Here is a 21,597-nt window from a genome sequence, read left to right as displayed (position 1 = left end):
AAAAAAAAAAAAAAAAAACTAACAATAAAAGTCTAAATAGAAGAGATCCAACTGAAGTCTCCACTGGTGTTGTGTTTCATGGGAAGGAGAGTAGCCACAAGGAATAAAACAAGCATTGGGAGAAGAAAACAGGAGCAAGATGATTCTACCTCTTCCTGATTGGATAAGAGTCCTCCAAATGAGGACATATAGATAATTTCTCAAGAGTGTTTGAGGATAAATTTTCGATGAAGTAGTTGGCCAAGCTTTAGCCTTCTCTTCTCATAAATTTCCATTTTTTCTTGGGTAAATGACACCTAGAATACCTAACATTCTAAGAAATTGCATCTAAGGTAACCCAATGTTCCATATAATATGTTTGGGGTAACTAAACAAAATTAACCCAGATTTTTTATTTCCAATTTTACCATACCCTTACAATTCTTCTTTCTAACCCCCTCCTTGGGACTCACCAACCCCGCAACTCTCCACTCCTACTTACCCCTGTCCCGCTCCCCATCCTTGCCATCTTCAACTCCCTCACCCCCACTATTTACCCCTAAGCCGCCCCTGCCCCTGCCCCCATGCCCCCACCAATTAAGTGTTCAGAGTTCAGGCAAGAAAGGATAGCTGAAGTGGCAGGTCATGGCCATTGTGCCCACGTGCTCCTACCAATACCAGGCTGTTAGCCAATTCCAGCGACCTACATACAATTCCAATCAGATTCAGAACATGCAAACAAGCCTAACCTTTTTCTGATTCCCTTCAATTCGCAAAAGACAAGTCTCTTGCGTAGTTGCCCGAGGAAAACCTACTCAAAGACTCAAATGGCTGACAATGCTACTACTCGATGCAAAAGCTTGGAAGGAAAAGTGGCCATCATCACGGTTGGCAGCCAGAAGCATTGGTGAGACAACTGCACATCTGTTCATGGATCACGGCTTACATGCAATGGCGATCGCAGAAATCCAAGACGAGAAAGGGAACGTATAGTTACCTGCATCGGTGTGTACCGATGCAACTACATCCACTGCGATGTCACTGATGAAGAGCAGGTTCATGGTTGACTAGTCCAGAAGTGCGGCCGCCTCGACATCATGTTCAGCAACGCGGCATCCTCAACATTGACCAAACCATCTTGGGCCTTGATCTATCAGCCATGTATGCAGCACATGGGGAGATCCACGGTGGAAGGGGGAGTGAAGGGGAGCATTGTGTGCATAGCGAGTGCGGCAGTCGACATCATGTTCAGCAACACAGGCATCCTCAATACCGACAAAACCATCTTGGACCTTGATCTATCAGCCATGGATGCAGCACACGGTGAGAGCCACAGTCGAAGGGGGTGTGAAGGGGAGCATCGTGTGCATAGCGAGTGTGGGTGGAATGAAGCACACAGACTACACCATGTCAAAGCATGCGGTGCTGGGGCTGGTGAGATCAGCAAGCTGCCAGCTGGGACGGCATGGGATCAGTGTGAACTGCATGTGCCCTCTGGTTGGCAACTCTGGTGCTGTGCCAGTCATATGAGGTAGACGAGGATGGGAGAGAGGGTTTTCTCCAAGTTCACCATCCTGGAAGGATTGGTGTCGCAGTTGATTCACATCAGTTCTGATGCATCTGCATTTGTCACTGGCCATAACCTCGCCGTTGATGGTGGTTAGGTCCCCCCACCACCTCATAGCAACCCATCACAATCATTTTTCCGGCTTGTGGAGATTTAACCAACTCTTTCTTCCAATCGGTCTTTGTCTTTTGAGTATGTTCTAGGAGTTCTACTTAGTAATTTATAGAATTTAAATCTGAAATTAAGAGTGTCCATTGAACATCAAGAATAACAAGACACTAATTTTGAAGCAATTTTCAGACTTCAATCCCAGTGAGGGGTAGTGGCAGGTGTAGGATAATGGTAAATGGTAGGAGTGAGCAAGATGGCGGGACAAGGGTAAGTGGTTGGGGTAGGGAGTTGCCAGAGGGCGGGGATGGGGTCGGCCAGTTGCAGGCAGGGGATGGGAAGAACCGTAAGGATACATAGAAGGTAAAATTGGAAATAAAAAAAAAAAATATATATATATATATATATCTTCATTAAGCTGAATATTGTTATCCTGGTAGGCTGGTAATGAACATTAGTGTCACGTATCTCAGATAAACAGCTAAAGTCCCATATAACCCAAAAAAACAAAACCACATCAACTACAACAACAGATACTTCTACTGCCACCATACCTAACATATAACCACTCAATGCAATCTAAACTTTCAAAACGATGAAGAAAATAGTATGAGCTTATTTTAGGGTGTGGACAATGTTCTTTTTTTATTGTCCATGAAAAAGATCATACTCAGTTGAAACCAAGAACATCTGGAGAGGTAGTACCCCAAACATAATATGTGAAACATTGAGTACCTTAGCTGCAATTTCTCAAAAAGTTAGGTACCTTAAGTGTCCTTTTTTTTTTTTTTTTTTGACTGACTTGCCCTTCTTTCTTATTTATTTTTTTTTTTTTTTCCATTTTGATTTTTGACTGGTTTCAAATAAATTAGCTACACAGATTTTGTTACACATTGGAAAAAATATTAACATGACCAGATGTAACTCAAAGTAGATCCTATTAGGATTTATGACATATAAATAAATGAAACCTATTTATATAGAAAAATAAATGTATCTGAGAGCAGTTACTTATTAAGATAGTACTGATTATCCAGGCTTTCTGAATTCAGTGTAGCTTGTCAAAAATGTTTCAGAATTTGGTAATAAGAAGGGGGAAAACTAATTGATTAACAGTGGAAAAAGCTTAAGTATCTGATGTAATCATGCAAAAACAAATAAATAAATACTTCAACTTGTAATAACTAATCCACTACAAAGAAAAGGGTTTTTGATGTACAGGTGGCAGGATGCTGCAGTCACAGCACAAGCTGCAAAAGCCAATTATTCCGAATGTACAAACATGAATATAGGACTTCTTTTTCCCTGATTAATAACAGAATATGATTCTAGATAGCAGAAACATAACACATAAAAGAAGAATAGAAAGCCAAACAAACAACCAAAATCATAAAAAATAAAAAATAAAAAAGAAGGGAAAACTAAAAACATGAATATAATAATAATTTAAATAAAAAAAGGCAGTTAACAGAATTTAGACCTCAAATGAAACAATACAAACAGACAAAAAAAATCAAGACCAAGGAAAAAGCAGAGCCCAGAAATGAGTCCCAAAAAACTCCCCAGTGAATGGGACAGCAACTCATACAAATATATGGAATACAAATGCTCAAGAAACCCATATGATATTCAAAGACAACAATGCAAGTTACCTGTTGTGCCAGATGAAAATAGGATATTTGTGAATGCATCTATAGGTTGCTCCACTGCAGTGAATTCATCTTTTCTGCAATAGCATGGGTTTGGCATGTAAGTTATCAGTTATACCTCTTACCATCAAATCTCTATTATATTTGCTTCCCCAATCTACTGACCTACTTAATTAAGAATCTAATGTAAAGAATCTTCACAAAATTGTTACAATAGAGCATTTCCAGACCCTAAAGCAGGAAACTGTCAAGAACTACATTCAACTTCATCCACTGGTACGAAGCAGCAGTAATGACATTGTAATCTTTCTTGATGCAATTTTCTTTTCCATCTTCCTTCCCTATTATTTACAATTTGTGTAGTCTTGTCTTGCCTTAAGTTTCAAAAACTACCCAACTCAGCTGACTACATTGCAGTATTATAACAGTTAATATTATCAACAGAATGCTGTACACTTACAGTGACTCCCCTTTTTTATTTGCATCACAAGTAGAAGTTACAAAAGTTTGATTTTCACGCTCCCAACTTAGATTTTAACATAGTAATATGTTACAAAAGTTACTGGCTATTAAACTCTGGAAAAAAAATATTCCCCACAAAAAAACTCATCAGCAAAAAGTACAAATAGTGAGCTAATCTTCTCAAACTTTATTCCTTTATCTTTTAAACAGAAACCCCAAAAACCTTGTCTAGCTTCACTCTGTTAAACATGAATCTAAACATAAAGCAATAAGCAAAAATGTGATGAAAATATTAAGAAAAAAATGAACAAATATATGGATGAATTGGAAGAGGGGGGGGGGGGGGAGGAAAGAAAACATACATAAGAGTGCATACTTGGAGTGTTTGACTCTGTCTAGAAAAGCATGCCAAGACAGGTCAGAGTCACGCAATTTCCCAGTGAAGCCAGAGCCTTTAGTAGGGACAACAATTGCTGGAGGTGATTGAGCATCAACAACTTTACTGCACTGGTCCAAGACAAATCATGAGTAAACAAGGTGACAGATCTGCATTATTTGGCACAAATGGTAAAAGAAAGTCACCTATATAAGGGTAGACTTTTGTATCCACGTGTAATAAAATCCTGACAGAAAGATTCAAAAGATGAAAAATAGTTAGGGAAGTGTTTACTTTCTTCCAGACATTTGACAAAAAATAAAATAACTAGCTAAAAAAGGGGATTATTTTTAATTCATGAAGGAATTTGAGAGAATGATCACACACACATGCAAGCTAAAATTGTATCAACTGAAGAAGTTTTTCTTTTGTCTCTTCCCTTCAATTTTTTAATGGAAAACTTACCAACAACAATTCAGCCTTATCCCAACTAAATGGGGTCGTCTACATGGATCTTGCCCTCCAATCAGCTCTATTCAAGGTCATACTTAATAAAAGGCCTAAGAATGCATATCATTCCTCACAACTTCTCCTATGGTCAATTTCCGAGACTATGCATGTTATTCTTCACAACTTCTCCTATGGTCATTTTAGGCCTGCCCCTAGCTCTTGCAGGTCCTTCAAAGTTTTTGTCCCTAGTATGACCTCAGATATAGCCTGTTGAAGGGCAAGATCCATGTGGCCAAGCTTATTTAGATGAGATTCTCATTCCTCATCACTCATCTTATCATCTTATCATCTTATCATCTTATCATCTTATCATCTCTTCACCTCAGTTTTCCTTATTTTGATTTTGTATGGATCCATGTACCCGACCGATTCCTCATCACTCATCTTATCATCTTATCATCTTATCATCTCTTCACCTCAGTTTTCCTTATTTTGCTTTTGTATGGATCCATGTACCCAACCCCATTAAGTTGGGATACGGATGTTTGTTTGTTGTTTTTATGGTGGGGGTGGTGGATGACAAAAACTTTCTTGCAAAGTCATACAAATCAGAAGGTAGATGGTGCAAGAACAAATAAAGTGTTGTAATATGGTTATAGGGGTGGAACTGTCCCTAGGGGCATTGATGTACTTTGACTCATTCTTATTTCATTACACAAATAGAGAAGGGCTGGTGTCAATTGACACGTCATATTTCCCCCCCCCCCAAAAAAAGCAACACAGTATCAGAGCCTGACCTGATTCCTAAACCCTAACCTCTCTCCCTTTTTCTTCTTTTGTGCCGGTAGTAAACTCCCTCAGGGTGAGTTTTTTCATCCCATTGAGGAATCTTTTCTTTGTCCCTATCAATGAAGTGAGAGATTTGAGATATTTTTTCCAGGTCTGTGATTTTTGGGGTTTGGTTCTATTTGTGCTACAGTTTTTCGTAGCATGTTCTTAGTGTTTTGAGATTGGTTTGTCCATGGATTCTATTTTAGATCAGCAACAATGAAGACATCAGACGATTTGACTACATCAACTCTTTGGACGGAGTGGGTCGTGTTTCACATGGTGACTACCCCTCATTCCTTTCTAGCTCCATCAAGTTGGATGGAAGTAACTACTTGATGTGGTCCAGATCATGTTTCATGTCTATAAGTTTCCATGGTTATTCCAGGTATCTCATAGGTGTTACTGTCTGCCCTACTACTGCTGGTTCTGCTCAGGACAAATGGCATGCTGCCAACCCCTTGGTTATGTCCTTGCTGAATTCAATGACCCCATCTATTGCTGAGGGGTATCTGTTGTTGGATACTGCTACTATGATATGGCAAGCGGTGAAAGAGACATTTTTCCAGGTGGGGATAATGCATAGTGCTATGGGTTGAGGAGAAAAATCCATGGCACTACACAAAAGGAGATGACTCTCACTCAGTACTATTCTGAACTCTGGTATTTGGTAGTAACTAGATTATTATGAGACCTATCAGTCTACTTGTGCTACTAATGTTGCTGGTTTTAAAAAGCACGAAGACATGCTAAAGTTGTATGATTTCCTGAGAAGCCTGAATGTGGAGTTTGATCAGTTCCGGGCACATGATCTCAATCATGATGCCTTCCCAACACTGGAACAGGCCTATTCTCTTGTTCATCTTGAAGAAAGTTGGCGTACTTTTATGCTCCAGCCTGTCCCCCAGGAAAGCTAAGCTTTATACTCTGGTCCGGGTACCAGCTCTCAGTCTCTTGGTAGTACTACCAAAACCAGTGATTGCTTTAGTAGTGATAAGCCACCTATTAAATCTGATTATTGTGATAAGGAGAGGTACACTAGGAAGTCCTGCTGGAAACTGCATAGGCAGCCAGTCAACTCTCGTGGGCAAGGTTGTGGGTGCTCCAATCAGTCCCAGACAAATAAGTATAAGACAACTGATACGTCTGCTGTTTTTGTTGATACCACTGGTGCTACTTTTTCACAGGATGGGATTCTCTCCTGCATCATCTGATGAGCAGGTTGGAACCCTCATCATCCTCTGCTGCAGCTGCTGCCTCTATATCAGTTACCTCTGAGTCTCACTTTGCTCACTCAGGTATCTCCTTTGGTGGTAATTATGCATCTGTTGTTTCTCATCTTTGGATAATTGAAATTGGGTGCAACAGATCATATGACCGGTTCTCCTAGCCTTTTTTTCTACATACTCTCCTTCTTCAGGGAAAACTAAAGTCCGAGTAGCTGATGGTTCCCTCTCATCTGTTTTGGGATGGGGACTATCTAGTGCTCTTCTATGTTGTCTCTTTCCTCTGTGTTACATGTCCAAAAATTTTCTACTAACCTCTCGTCTATTAGTAGTATCACCAGGGATTTGAAAAATAAATCTACTTTTTCTCCTTCACATTGTTTGTTTCATGACTTGGTGACGGGGATAACAATTGATAGTGGCAGTGGTAAAGTCAGTGGTTGTCTCTACCTACTCAATGGCGCATCTCCCATGGTTTCACCAACACAGGCGCATCACACAGATTATGAGTTTGTACTGTCAAAGATGTATACATGGCATCATTGTTTAGGACATCCCTCTTTGGAAACTACATCTAGAGTATTTCCAGATTTATTTAATCCAAACAATTTTTTTGGGTGATGCTTGTATTTTTGCCAAGCAGACTAGGAGTGTTTATTCCACATCTGATAATAAAAATATTGTTCCTTTTTCTTTGATACATTCTGATGTGTGGGGCCCTGCCCGTCATGTGTCTATGACTGGATATCGATGGTTTGCCACTTTATTGATTGTCAAAATTGGCTTACTTGGATTTACTTATTGCATCATAAGACTGAGGTATTCCTCTGTTTTCAATTATTTCATCACTTGGTTCAGAACTAGTACGATGTTAAGATTAAGATATATGGATGGTTCCTTTCAATTTTATCTGGAAAATACACCCCCCAAAATGTTGTCAAAAGGAAGAATAGATACTTATTGGAGGTAGCACAATCACTTATGTTTGAAATGCATGTCCAAGCACAGTACAGAAGCAATGCTTACGGCCGCATATCTTATAAATTGGATGCCGTCACGAGTTTTGGATTCCTGCTGTCCTATTTAGGTGCTCAATGGTCTATATCCTTTGTGGTTCCTCCCAAGGTCTTTGGCTACATCTATTTTTCTCAAAATCATCACCTCCATGGTAAACTTGATCCATGGCGTCCTTGGTGCATCTTTCTTAGGTACTCTGCTACTCATAAAGGGTACAAGTGCTATCATCCTCCCTCTTGCCGTATGCTAGTCACGATGGATAATGTGTTCCATAAGACAAAGGCCTATTATTAGTTGGCACCTCTTCAAGGGGAGTCTGCTATTGTAAGGGAAGATATGCCACTGGTTGCCTTACTTGATGATTGTAGTCCTCTTATCCATGACGAAGAGGAGATCGTGGCTGAGAAGGGGACAATGCCAAATGGTTTATTAATGAGGAGCCTAAATCTGCTCAAAAGGAGTTATAGGTGTAATATTGTCGAAAGAAAAAAGACACCACTACCATTGTATCAGGTCAATCGTCCTTTGCTCCAGAGTCTATCATCCCATTAAGTAATCTTTCTCATTTGATCTTTCTCTTGATCTCCTTATTGCTGTCCGCAAAGGAAGTAGGACCTACACTCAACATCCTATTTTAAATGTTGTGTCTTATAACTCTCTATCTTCTTCCTATCATGCTTTTTTGTCTTCCTTGTCCTCTATTTATATTCCTCAGAACTGGTAGAGGCTATTGCAGAACCACAGTGGAAAGATGCAATGGATGAAGAAATGAGGGCACTTAAGAAGAATGACAAGTGGGACTTGGTAGCTCTTCCACCACACAAGAAACCAGTGGGATGCAAATGGATGTTCACAATCAAGAAAAAGGCGGATGGAGCTATTGACAGGTACAAAGCTAGATTGGTGGCCAGAGATTTTGCTCACACCTATAGGATTGACTACCATGAGACTTTTGCATTAATTGCCAAGATGAATTCCGTTTGAGTCATTATCTCCTAGTAGTAAACTCAGGATGTGATCTATAGTAACTTGATGTCAAGAATTCCTTCCTCCATGGTGGGCTAGAGGAGGAAGTGTACATGGACACATCACTTTAGGTTATTCTTGTACAGAAACTCAACGGAAGGTATGCAAATTAAAGCAGGATGTTAACTTGGCGGGTATCATCAATCTTACTTGGAAAATTGTCTAAAAAAAAAGAGCATATGGATTGACTGGATCTACAAGACTATTCTCCGTTCTGATTTTTTTGGGACAGTGAAATTCCATTTAGATGCTTCTTGGATTTGGAGAAACATCATTGCTATTAGTCCCACCATCTAGCCATTTCCACCCGGCTAGGTGATGGGGCCAACACTTCATTTTGGCTTGACCCTTGGCACCCCAGAGGAATTCTTTATCATATCATAAGTGCCAAAACTTTTTTCTCATATACTTTCTTTAGTTTTCTGATTTTCCCACTTTGCCCCTCTCTTTATATTTCATTTCCTTTATCCATATTTTACTGTTGCTTCCAATTCTGCCCTTCCCACATACGTTATGTTTGCCTTGTGTTTCTAATTGATTTCCTTCTAATTACCATTGTGCCCCTCACTTAAATATCTCCATTTAATTATCATTCTTCCATTGTTCTTTAAACCTCCTTTATTTGTTATTTTGCCATCATATTTGAGTGTAATCTTACTTATCTTCACCAGGTAGCCAATAGTGAAGTTATCCAGCAACTGAACTCTTACAAAGGAGATGCGAAAATTGATGCTCTCACTACCATTGTCACTTCCCTTAAGACAATGATGGAATCTATGCAAATTTCTATTGATTGGTTGGTGGTTGCAAATAGAGAAAAGAGTCCCATTCAATCAGAGGATTCTTCCAACACCACTTCACGGGATCCATCATTACCACTAAACCACCACCACCACCACCTCCATCATCATATGGAACTGGTCGATATGATGATGGAGCAGAACGAGCAGCAAAATTGGATGTCCTTGATTTTTATGGAGATAACAATCCCGAACTGTACCTTGACTGGATTCACAGCTTAGAGACATTATTCTGATGGTACAGTTGACTGATGCCGTAAATATCCTATTTGCAGAGGCTAAACTGAAAGGCACGGCCCAAGTCTGGTGGGTCAAGCAACAGCAACAGAACCGAACCCACAGCATTAGTTTAGCCACTACTTAGGCTGAAATGCATGAAGTCATGAACTGGATATTCTTGCCTCCTGATTACAAATAACACATGCATCTCAGGTTTGCACAACTAAAACAAGAGAATTTGACCGTTGAAGAATATGTTGCTGGATTTTATTATTTGGCCACTCGTTCTGATTTTGAGTGGGATGAAGAAGTATTGGTGGCACAATTTCGCAATGGTTTATACCTTCAACTTAGTGTTGCCCTTGCATCTAGTCGACTGCCTACAATGGAAGATGCCGTGCAAGTAGCATATCAGGTTAAGGAAAGTCTGAAACGCTCATACAGTCGGAGAAATTTTGCAGATACTTTCCCTCGAGGTACTAGTTCCATTCTACAACAGCCTCTTACCTAAGAAAAGGTCATCTAGCAAATCACAGGCTAGTGCTACATCTATGGCATCTTCACTACCTAGTCAGTTGTATTCTCCACCTATATATGATTTTGAAATTTCATCTTCACGGCTTATTTGTCCATACTTAACCTCTCGGCATGGTTCAAATAAACCTTCTGATGCAACAAACTTTACAGTTCGGTGCTACTCGTGCAATGGATTTGGACATATCAGTACTTAATGTCCCAGCCATTTGTTGCTTTTATTGACAAGGATTCTCCTATAGCTTATATTAACGAAGAGCAACTTGATCCTAACACAGTTGATTTAAGAGAAGAGAGTGCGTCAGGTAAAGTCCATAACACTCTCAGTGATGAAGACCCACATCCTTTTTATGTCATTCGTCATGTGTTGACCACTCAGAAAGTCACTGACAATGAAGATTCGCGCCGCAGTAGTATTTTCCAGACTCGTGTGATGTGCAATGACCAATTGTTAACTTTTGTCGTTGATGGAGGTTGTTGCACTAATGTTGTCTCTAAAGGCGCTGTTCGTAAGCTGGGAGCCTAGGACTAAAGACAGAACCACATCCAAATCCCTACAAGGTTGCTTGGGTGAACAACACTAATCTCAAGATCATAGATAAGTGTTTGGTCATATACTCTATTGGTGGATTTAAGGATACAATCCAATGTGATGTCATCCCACTGAAGGTGTGCCATATCCTTCTTGGTCGACCTTGGCTGTTTGACAAGAAAGTACAGCATTGTGGCTTTGCCAACACTTATGCTTTCAAGCATGCCAACAAAACTATAAAGTTTCATCTTGCTAAAGATCTCCCTGAAATTAAGCTCAAGAAGATGGTGGGATCATTCCTCATTCAGTGTATTCCTTCAGACGATCTCCTCGGTCCTCTTCCTAACTCGACGGAGTTGAGTTCTTTTCAGAGGAGGAGAGTTGATGTAGATACGGCTGCACTTACCTGGTTGGACCAGCATGACAGGCTTTGGAAGCCAAGAGCTAAGAAGAACCGGTCCAGCCTAGGGTTTTGGTCCAACAAGGGTTGAAAATAATTAGTAGCTTATTTTATCTTTTATTTCATGTCTTTTATTTTCCAGATTTGAATGTAGGAGTTAGGATTTCCTTCCTTTGCATTGGTTTCCTTTTATGGTTGTTTCCTAGCTTAGGTTAGATACTATTTCAGTTGAGTTTCTAATTTTATGTCTTTACTTTTCGATATATTGGCTATAACCGATGGTCAACTTAGAGTAAATTAATTTGAATGAGAATTGGAATGATTTATGCACTGTGTGAGTGTGTGATTCCCTTCCTCCCCCCTGCTACTCTGATATTCCCTTTCTTCCCTTAGGCCCTCCATCATTTGGGCGCTTCCATACAACTATGGTTTCAGGGATACAAAGAAAGTAATCACAGTCTATTTATAAAAACGGTTAGTGATCAGGATACCATTCTCATTGTATATGTTGATGACATTGTTGTCGCTAAGATCTAGGCAAGTTGAGGTACTTTCTTTGTGTTGAGGTGGCCTAGTCTACTAGAGGTGTATTCCTCTTTCAACAGAAATACACTCTAGATCTTCTCTCTAAGACTGGAATTTTGGAATGCAAGCTACCTATCATTACTCTTGAAGCCAGTGCTCATCTAAAGAGTAAGAATGGCAAACCAGTTGATAAAGGTCTGTACGAGAGACTAGTTAAATGACTTATCTATTTGTCCCATACTCGACCAAACATCGCCCATGTTAGTTTGGTTAGTTAATACATGCATGATCCCTATTTGTCTCATATGGAGGTTGTGTCCCGCATCATGTGCTACCTGAAGTCAGCCCTAGGGAAGGGTATCTTATTCTCTCCTTGTGATCATATGTGTGTAGACGCATATACTAAAAAGCTGACTAGGCTGGTTCTCCAAATGGTCAACAGTCTACTTCAGGCTATTGTACCTTTATTTGTGGCAATCTTGTCACATGGCGCAACAGAAGCAAGTTGTGGTGACTAAATCTAGTGCAAAGGCCGAGTTCAGAGCCATGACGCATGGTATTTATGAGTTATTTGGGCTTCAGGGGCTTCTTCAGGATTTGGGTGTACCTGTTCAATTGCCCATGATCCTATATTGTAATAATAAATCAGCTGTTAGCATAGCACATAGCCAGTTCAGCATAATCATACGAAGCATGTGGAGATTTATAGGCATTTTATCAAGGAGAAACTGGAGCAGGGTGTGTTATATGCATTCCTTTTGTGAGGTCTGGAGAGCAGTTATCTAATATCCTTACAAAGGTTCTCAATAGCAAAGTGTTTCATCCTATTTTAAGCAAATTGGGCATATTTGATATCCATACTCCAACTTGAGGGAAAGTGTTGTAATATGGGTATAAGGGTAGAATTGTCTTTAGGAGCATTGACATACCTTTTTTCATTATAAATAGAGAAGGGCTGGTGTCAATTGACGCAAGTCATATTTCCCCCTCAAAAATCAACATAGAGGAAGATGGAGGGAGAGAGATAAAGAAAGAGAATAGACACAAGATTGTGTGGTTCGGATCCAACTGATCCTACATTCACTACCCATGTCACTCAGATCAAGGATTTCCACCTTGCCACACAAGGCAATGATTTGTTCCAATATCAAGGATCCCCTTCCAAATTGCGGGAATCAAGCCTTATACAAACTCAATGACAATCCCGTCAAATTAAACACCCAAATTTCGCCAGACCAAGGATTTCAACCCAAGCCACACAAGTTAAGGATTTCTTCAGTTTGTGCACACAGAAGAATGGTAGCTACACAAGTACAACCTAGCTTCTTTATAAACCTAAAATTGCACCAATGAAGCAAAGAATGATTCTCACAAGAAAAAGACCTTTAATTAAGATAATATGATCGTTCTTTGTTGTTAGATCATTATATTGTTCAAGTGACTCAAGCTATATTTATAGGCAAAACAAACTAGTTGTTAGACTATCCGTTATAGTCAGTCAAGGATATCATCAAAGTTTGCAAGTATACAAACCAATCCGGTCTTCTAAGAATCAACTGAGTTTTCCAAAAAAAACTAGCTGTTGGAAGTCCGTTCAATTTCAAAACAATTTGAAAGTATTAAATATTTTTCATCTATAATATTCAAATATATTCCAAGAAAACTAATTCATAGAATTCCTCAACATCAATTAAGACATTAGGGAATCCCTTTAGTTGGTTAAAGTCCAAGTGGAGTGTTTAATGTCATTCAAACTCGGTCAAACAACACTACCACAGGGCAATAAATGCTCATGGATGGAAGTCCAAGTGTTACTCATAGAAGTCTGTGGAATATAACATAGAAACCAGCAGTCTATATTAGGACAAAAGTCCATAGGGACCTTCCGCAGACAGTCTCTTTTAAGAACGGTTGTCCATCCTAAGAACATGGTTATGAATTAATATTTCCAATTACGTACGGATGGCTGTCACTGACTCACGAAAGTCTGTGAACAATCAAGTCACATAGTTTTCAAAGTCCAACAACCTAGTTTCTTGGGTTTGTTCATTTAGGTCTTTAGTTGACTTTTACATGGGCTTATTTCATATTGCAGACATCAACATCAAGATTACATAAGATATTGAAGCTAAAGTTCAATCTAATCTTGATCTTCTTGAAACATTCCTTCATCTTATAGTTGCAACCAACGCTCTAGGATTAGAAAGCGCACTCCCAGGTCTGAAAAAATTATATTCCAGGTTGGCTTCTAATTGTTCAGACATACGGTTAGAACTTAGAAGTGAACTTATGATTTTCGGCAGCTAGAAATGCTGATGTATAAAAATATCAGTTTTTAGTACATTTCTTCCTATCAATCATCAAAATTACACCTGGAACACCTTAAAGTAATTATTAGTGATTAATTATCTGTATAATATCAAAACAAGCTGTTCCTTCGAAAATTATATACTAAAACAGACAATTACCTTAATTTTTATTGTTTATTATAAAGGACCCAAAACTGGATTGCAGTACAGGCAACAGTCAGCTATTTTCTATTTGGGATCCCTTTCCAATGTGAGGATGTGAGGATGAAAATTATGGATACTGCTTGAACTTGTGTACCAGAGAAAGCTATCAGATATTGCCTGTATCTTTAAGAAGATCACATATTACCAGGACATTCGCATAAACTTCATTTTGGACTGTACTATGGCCATAAAGAGCTAAAAATACATTCCCACCCTCAAGGAAACATTTGAAAACATAATAGAACATCAGAAAGTGAAACCAAAAGTCTGAGCTCAATTTTTCATGGTTGGATCCTATAATAAAGCCCATATAACACATCCAAAAATACATACCTCCTCACAAAACAATTAGAAAAAGAGTATCAAGATACCCAAAGTGCACTATAACTAATAAAGCAAAATTGGAAACTGCAGATTAGTTGGTTGACAAAGCAGCAATAAAATGGGAACTAACCTGAGTGAATATCACTTTTGCATTTGATATTTTGAGCCTTGTCGATATTTCATTAGGGGCAAAGCTATCAGCAATCGATACCACAACATAGCCTGCCAATATGATAGCTAGGTAGATAACCACAGCAGTGACAGTCATTGGCATATCTATTGCAATGGCAGATCCTTTGACCAGGCCCAAAGATTCGAGTGCATATGCAACTAACCTGTCAGGACAAAAGTTGAGGGATAAGAATGCCCATAAGAAAATCTAATGTTTACTACTTCCCCCCCCCCCAGGTAGACTCCGAGGAGAGTTGAACTCATGACCTCTAAATTTTGAGGTATTGGTCTTTGCCAAATGCCAACTGAGAAAACCCTTGGGGTGTAATTGTAAAACTTACATCGGCCCTAAAAATATCTAACATTTTTTCTGAGTTTCATTAGAGATTCAGCAAATGGTAACTAGATATGGAATGGATTATCACTGCATAGTTCATAAGAAATTACAGGTTTATGATCGCTTCTCTGTTATTTAAAGTTCTATTAATAGTGACCCAAAACAGGAAGAAATTGAAGGATTCTAACACTTTCCAGCTACTCTAAGTAGAAGGTTAAGTTTTCTTCCTTGCTTCTATGGTACTCTCATCCCTTTTACTTCACTTACACTTCACCCACTTTCATCCAACCAAAGCAACCTTCAGTCTAGGGTATCTCTTATATTAATATTTTTCTAATCCCTGGTTTCTACTTCTATTTTATCATAATTGCAATCCATATATCCCATCAGTCTCTAACTAATGGTATAAATTTTCATTCCAAAAAATGGCCCATGATCTCATCTGCTTCCGTACATGTCCACGCAATTCATCCATGCAAAATGATCAATTTCAACAAACCCTAGCATAAATCTATAATGGTAGGAAACTCATACCATCCCACTGGTTGCTGTATTTTGTTTGTTCTTTTAATATTCCATTCATTTGAAAAAAAAAAAGTTACCTGAGTCACTGAAATGTTCAGTACAATTGAAGTTTGAGGATAATAGGGAAATATTGGAAGAATAAAAGCAAAAAAGCATTAAAACTCTGAATGAAGATACAAGGAAGAGAGTTCTTCTCCAAAGTCTTATATGCATTGATTTTACAAAAATTATAAAAGCTAAAAGAAATACAAGAAAAGGAATTTTCAAAATGGCATCGTAGAAAGCTATCAATGATATTTTGATGGTTTTTAATTTCATTTTTTGCTGAAATCAATGGATAATTGAGTTCCAGCAATTTTCTTCAACACCCAAAATACAGAATTCTTTTACGGAAAACTTGGAACCTTGGAATGAATGCTTATGTAAGCAAGAGAACAGTTTTTTCCGCATTAGTACTGCAGTAACATAATAAACTATTCGAGCACAAAGTTATATTGAATGTTTGTCAGTGTTTGTGCAGGTTAAGTAATTAAGTAATGCAGTACAGTAACAAGTATTGATGTAGATCAAAGTATAAAGAAGAAGAGGATTAGAGTAAATTTAGAAAGGAAAAATAAAAGAATTTTACTGTTCATGCAAACAGTGCCCGTGGTTACTCTTCATGTGAACAGAGCTACGGGCCCCATAATGGATTCTTCCAGAAGATTTTTGTCTCAAAGATCTGTTTCCTTTTTAGTGTGTGTTTCTTTAAGTTACCTATTCTTGTACAAGGAAGATCTCCACTGTTAGATTTTTTATTTTTTAGTGTGTTTCTTTAAGTCTATGCCGAGACTGAAATTAGTTGCCAAACTGGTTGCATTTAAGATCCTATTCTGGGGTGGAGTCACTTGTGACTTAGCCTTACATTAAGTATATCATCTTAAGAAACTTTCAACCTTCCAGCACTGACTTGATGATGCAACAAGAACAGAAATTCATGAACAGATGACAGTAAACATAATAAAAATGAAATGTAACATACCAAACCTCAGAACGCAATTCCTCAAGCGTCATTCGTTTTACAGGTAGATCATCTTCCCCTTCATCACGCCATATAACTGTTATATCACACGCATTCCTCTTCCCATTCAAATCCAAGCAATTCCGAGATGAATTGAAAAATGCTCCTGGTAACCATTGGCCTCCAGGGAGAGATAAGTGACTCTGCTCGGCGGGTAGCTCACGTAAAATGCATGAGGGAGGTATCGAAAAGGAGATATCCATCTCACCCAATACCAGTTTCCAACAAACCTAATAACGTAAAGTAAATAATGACTCACCATCTGCCAAAAATAAGATTCAGAAGAACAAAACCTAGTAGTGATACCTCAGGGCTCAAAACTGAAAATTTCTGGAAATCAGAGAAGCTGGAGATGGGATCCCTGTATCTCGAACCAAGCAACTCTCTTCCATGTCTCTCTAGAAACCGGCCAACATTGGTCATAACCGCACTCTCCCTGCCCATACATCAGCAATTAAAACTATTTAATAAAATATATCACCAACAAAAGATTACAGAATGAATGACACAGAGAATGATGCATCTTTTATATCCCCTTTTCATTGCAGTGCCTCTACAATCCAATGCATGGCTGAGACTAACTTCTAGAAAATGCATAATAATAAGAACTCCAGAACTCTTTTCCTTTTGGAAATTCATAATTTCTAAACTCTATAATGATTCAGAATTCTCCATTTGCAGTAAGAAGGAATAAAACTGTTCAGAAAAAATAAATCACGATCAGTGTATTGATTTATTTAGGACAAAGTAATACAGACATTTAGGTAAAACGATGACTTCGTAAAGTTATTAACATTGCAGATAAATTTGAATTTTGCAGAAATTCGTTTACAACACATCCCTCTCATAATTTAAGTAACGTTAGGAATAGATGTTAGGATTCATAAGGGAATTGAACACCAATCCATGAACAGAGGAATGAAACTGAGAAGCAGAGTTTGGTGAGAAGTTTACGAATTGGGCATCCAAGCAGGAGGATCAGAGGCGAAATCCTTGTAGCATCCGTAATACATCATCTGATGAAACGAGAAAGGGAGGTCAGGGTTTAGAAGGCTTTTAGTGATGTGCTTCCATGTCTCCGGCGTGGCGTTCCCGTAATTTCTAATGATATTAGTGAGATCTCCATGGAGTTTCTCTGCAACATTGGAAGAAATCCCGAGAGAAGCAATATCTTCCACCGTAATACAATCTAAGCTCTTGAATGCCATGAACACTCTCTCTCTCTCTCTCTCTCTCTCTACGGCTCTACCCTGTTTCGCTTCGTGTCGCTTCGTGTAGTATCTTCAGAGAAATCGGACATAAAGGATTTCTTTCTCATTGTGGTCCCCACACCCCATTGAAAGTGTGATATGGAGGGGTAGGTTACCTGCAGGGGAGGGAGACCGGATCAGGTTCCGGGAAGAGATCGTTCTTGCACGTCCCTGATCCGTTGATTTAAAATATCAAAGGAAGAGATCCGGATTCTAATTTCTTTTTTTTTTTTTTTTTGGTGAAAGATGAATTCCTTGAGATGAAGAACGAGGCATAGCCGAGGCTTTCAGATTACATGATTCTTGGAGCCAAGGAGTGAAAGTGGGCCAAACTATCGGACATGTAAACGACAGAGCCCTCCTAGCTAGAGAGTCAGCAATGTTGTTAGTCTCTCTACATATATGTGAAACATTACATTACAAAAGTAGTAGGTAATAAGGAGATGTATATCCTGAATAATGGGAGCAACTTCTATAGAAGCTGATTTGGTGGTTTCTTTAATGAAAATAGCAAGCTCCATTTTATCGGTCTCCACCTGAACCTTGTCATAGCATTCTCCAATACAGTAAAGGAGAGCATTACGAACTGACATAGCTTTCCCAATAGGAACGGTCCCAAATTGTGTGGGTTCGGAGACCGCTAACCAATATATGCCCCGGTAATCATGAACCAAGAAGCCAAGACCACCTTTTTGAGGGTTTGGATGCTTTGAAGCATCACAATTAACTTAAAACCTGCCTAAAGTGGGAGGACTCCAAGGAGTAGCTTGAATATTGTAGGCAGTGGTCGAGGTACTTGATGAATTGGATGGGCTTTTTGACTTGGTAGCTTGAATAAATTCTGTATGGGCATTTTGAGCTACAGATGCAACTTCAATAGGGCTCCAGTTCCGCCGATTGAACATGAAATCGTTGCGGGCGATCCAAATGAACCAAGCTACGAAAGATGCCAAACCCATAGCTTTCTTGTTACCAAGTTTGCTACCCGCATTAAAAGCATCCCAACCTTTAATCCATCGATAAAAGATGGGCTCCTCTGATTGCGGAACAACATATGAAAGCGAGCTTCCAAACCAAACGGCATGGGCAAAAGGACAACTAAGAAGAATATGATCAATAGATTCTGTGGGAGCGCTACAACGCTGGCACGAAGGATCAATTGGAACTTTACGGTGAGTGAGAGCTTCTCCCAAGGCCAAACCTTGGCCACACACCCTCCACAGGAAAATTCTAATTTTTGGGAGAGTTTGGCATGTCCAAATGCGCTTCCAAACCTCCTCAAGAACATGACTCCAGTGTGACTGATTGGAAGTAGAAGCTCTTGCAGGAATGTTCTCAAAAGATTGGTTTGATAGCATACAGTATGCAGATTTCACCGAAAAGACTCCGTTCTTCACTGCACCCCATATCTGAAAGTCATTTCTTGGAAAGAGACTAAGTTGGATTTTCAGAATTTCTTAAGCATCCAAGGGATGAAAGATTGAATAGATGAGGTCCCGCTTCCACATCCTATTTTCTTGATTGATCAGCTTTGCCACTTTAGAAAGAGAACAACATTCAGGTTTTGGTGATTGGATTTTATAGCCTTTTAAATTGGGAATCCATTTGTCATCCCATATGCTGATGGATTCTCCACTTTCCACCCTCCAAAGGAGCCCATCCAATAAAACTTTTCTCCCTTCAATAACACTACGTCAAGCCCATGATGGTTGGTGACCCAAAGAGGCATCCAAGAAATTGGAATGTGGGAAATATTGTGTGGGAAATATATACTCTTCATGAAACGTGCCCACATTGATTCCCGTTGACTCCATAAGCGCCAAGCCACTTTGGAGAGAAGGGTAGAGTTATGAAGGGCCGAGTCTCTAAATCCCAATCTCCCTTTTTCTATTGAGTGGCAAAGCCTAGCCCATGGGATCCAATGCATCTTGGGTTCATTTTCAGATTTGCCCCAAAAGAAGTTTGCTACCATCTTCGTGAAATTGTTATGGATCGCCTTAGGATGTTTAAAATGTGAGCTTGTATAGTTGGGCATGGCAAAAGCAATTGCTTTGAGCATCACTTCACACCCCACATGTGAGAGAAGATGAAGTTTCCAATTTTGAAATTTATTGGAGACTTTATCGTTGATTTCCTTGAATACTTGGGCTTTGGATGTTCCAAACTCTATTGGCAGACCAACATATTTAGAGGGTCCTTCACCATATGGCACTTTAAGAACTCTAGAGAACCACCTCTTAAACTTGCTTGAAGTATTATGACTAAATGTCAAGCTAGATTTTTTCAAGTTAATGCATTGCCCACTTGCTCGATGATATAGATCCAAACAAGTATTGAGGTTACACACCTCTTGCAATTTCATTTCTAAAAATAGAAGACAATCATCTGCAAACATTAAGTGTGAAATAGGAAGTGCTCTATTACGGACCTTGATGCCTCTAACGAGGTAAAGATCTTCTGCTTGCGAGATGACAGAGGTTAAGACTTGTGCACATAATATGAAGATAGCAGGGGATAAAGGATCTCCTTGTTGTATCCCACGAGATGGGTTAATAGAACCACGAACAACCCCATTGCTAAGAATATTATAATTGGCAGTTTTGATACATGCCATCACTAAAGAAACCCAACGGGAGTGGAAGCCTAGCCGAAGGAGCATACTTTCGTTAAATGTCCACTCGAGACTGTCAGAGGCTTTCTTCATATCAAGCTTGAAAGCAAGATATTTCTTTCGACCCTTGGTCTTCTTTTTGATGTAGTGAAACATTTCGTGTGCCATAAAGATATTGTCCGAGATAATTCTTGATGGGATGAAGGCCGATTGATTAGGTGCCATGATCTGATTAAGAGCTCCATGAAGACGATCTGCAATAACTTTTGTGATGACTTTGAAAGCTACACCCCACAAACTGATGGGATGAAATTGATCTACAGATTCTGGATTTGGAATTTTCGGAATAAGGCAAATCATGGCACCATTAAGCTCCTTAAGCATATGACCTATTCTAAAAAATTCAGAGACAAAGTTATGCAGGTAAATTCAGAGACAAAGTTATGCATGTCAATATTAATAAGCTCCCAGAACCTTTGGAAAAAGCCGGGTGGAAGCCCATCAAGGCCTGGTGACTTCAAGGAGCTTATGGCAAAGAGGACTTTCCTCACATCCTCTACAGTTGATTCAGGACATAAGAGATTATTAATTTCCTTTGTAACCACTGGGTTAACATAACTGAACACTTGGTGAAGAGCACGGATTCTGATTTCTGAACACAGTTGCGCAGAGGTGTACAATCGGATTCTGATTCCTGAACACACACATGCACAACCGGATTCTGATTTTTGAAAACAGTTGTGCATAGGTGTAGAGTAGACACACATACATCGGTGTTTCCACGTGTAAGAAGCATTAGAGTGACTCGACTTCCTACATCCCCAATTCCCCGTTCAATCGGCTCTCTTCGTTAAGATAGAACTTTAGATTAGGATAAGAACCAAAAAAGCTGACGTGGCTCCTCATCTAGTGCTTTTCAGTTCTTTCTCAGGACTAGGGTAAGCTCAATTTAGGAGTGAAATTCGAATGACTTTAGATTAGATTAACCAACCCCATTAAAGCTGACGTGGCTCTTCCTCCCACGTAAGGGGATCAATTTAAGACCGAACCAGGTATCAGATTGGAATTGATCCACTCATAAAGTTATTGGTTTGATTCTTTACCAAGA

General features: G+C 39.2%; 1 protein-coding gene across 2 annotated transcripts in view; it reads right to left on the bottom strand.

Annotated features, from left to right (window-relative positions):
• Window positions 1-21,597, bottom strand: part of LOC122068938 (probable acyl-activating enzyme 17, peroxisomal) — a 56,165-nt gene that overhangs the window by 34,377 nt on the left and 191 nt on the right. The window contains exons 2-8 of one of the 2 annotated variants that reach the window (XM_042632845.1): window positions 17,583-17,865; window positions 16,935-17,064; window positions 16,590-16,858; window positions 14,666-14,870; window positions 4,348-4,388; window positions 4,142-4,267; window positions 3,307-3,380 (exon numbers count right to left, since the gene is read on the bottom strand). In XM_042632845.1, coding sequence (XP_042488779.1) covers window positions 3,307-3,380; window positions 4,142-4,267; window positions 4,348-4,388; window positions 14,666-14,870; window positions 16,590-16,858; window positions 16,935-17,064; window positions 17,583-17,836 — 1,099 coding nt within the window. In that variant the 5' untranslated portion in view covers window positions 17,837-17,865. Of the gene's footprint in view, window positions 1-3,306; window positions 3,381-4,141; window positions 4,268-4,347; window positions 4,389-14,665; window positions 14,871-16,589; window positions 16,859-16,934; window positions 17,065-17,582; window positions 17,910-21,597 lie in introns of those variants that run through there. The other variant, XM_042632844.1, reaches the window with a different exon arrangement.

Source organism: Macadamia integrifolia, unplaced genomic scaffold, assembly GCF_013358625.1.
Source record: "Macadamia integrifolia cultivar HAES 741 unplaced genomic scaffold, SCU_Mint_v3 scaffold484, whole genome shotgun sequence".
NCBI lineage: Eukaryota > Viridiplantae > Streptophyta > Magnoliopsida > Proteales > Proteaceae > Macadamia > Macadamia integrifolia.
The sequence above is the reverse complement of the archived record's forward strand: the minus strand, read 5'-3'. Positions and strand labels throughout refer to the sequence as shown.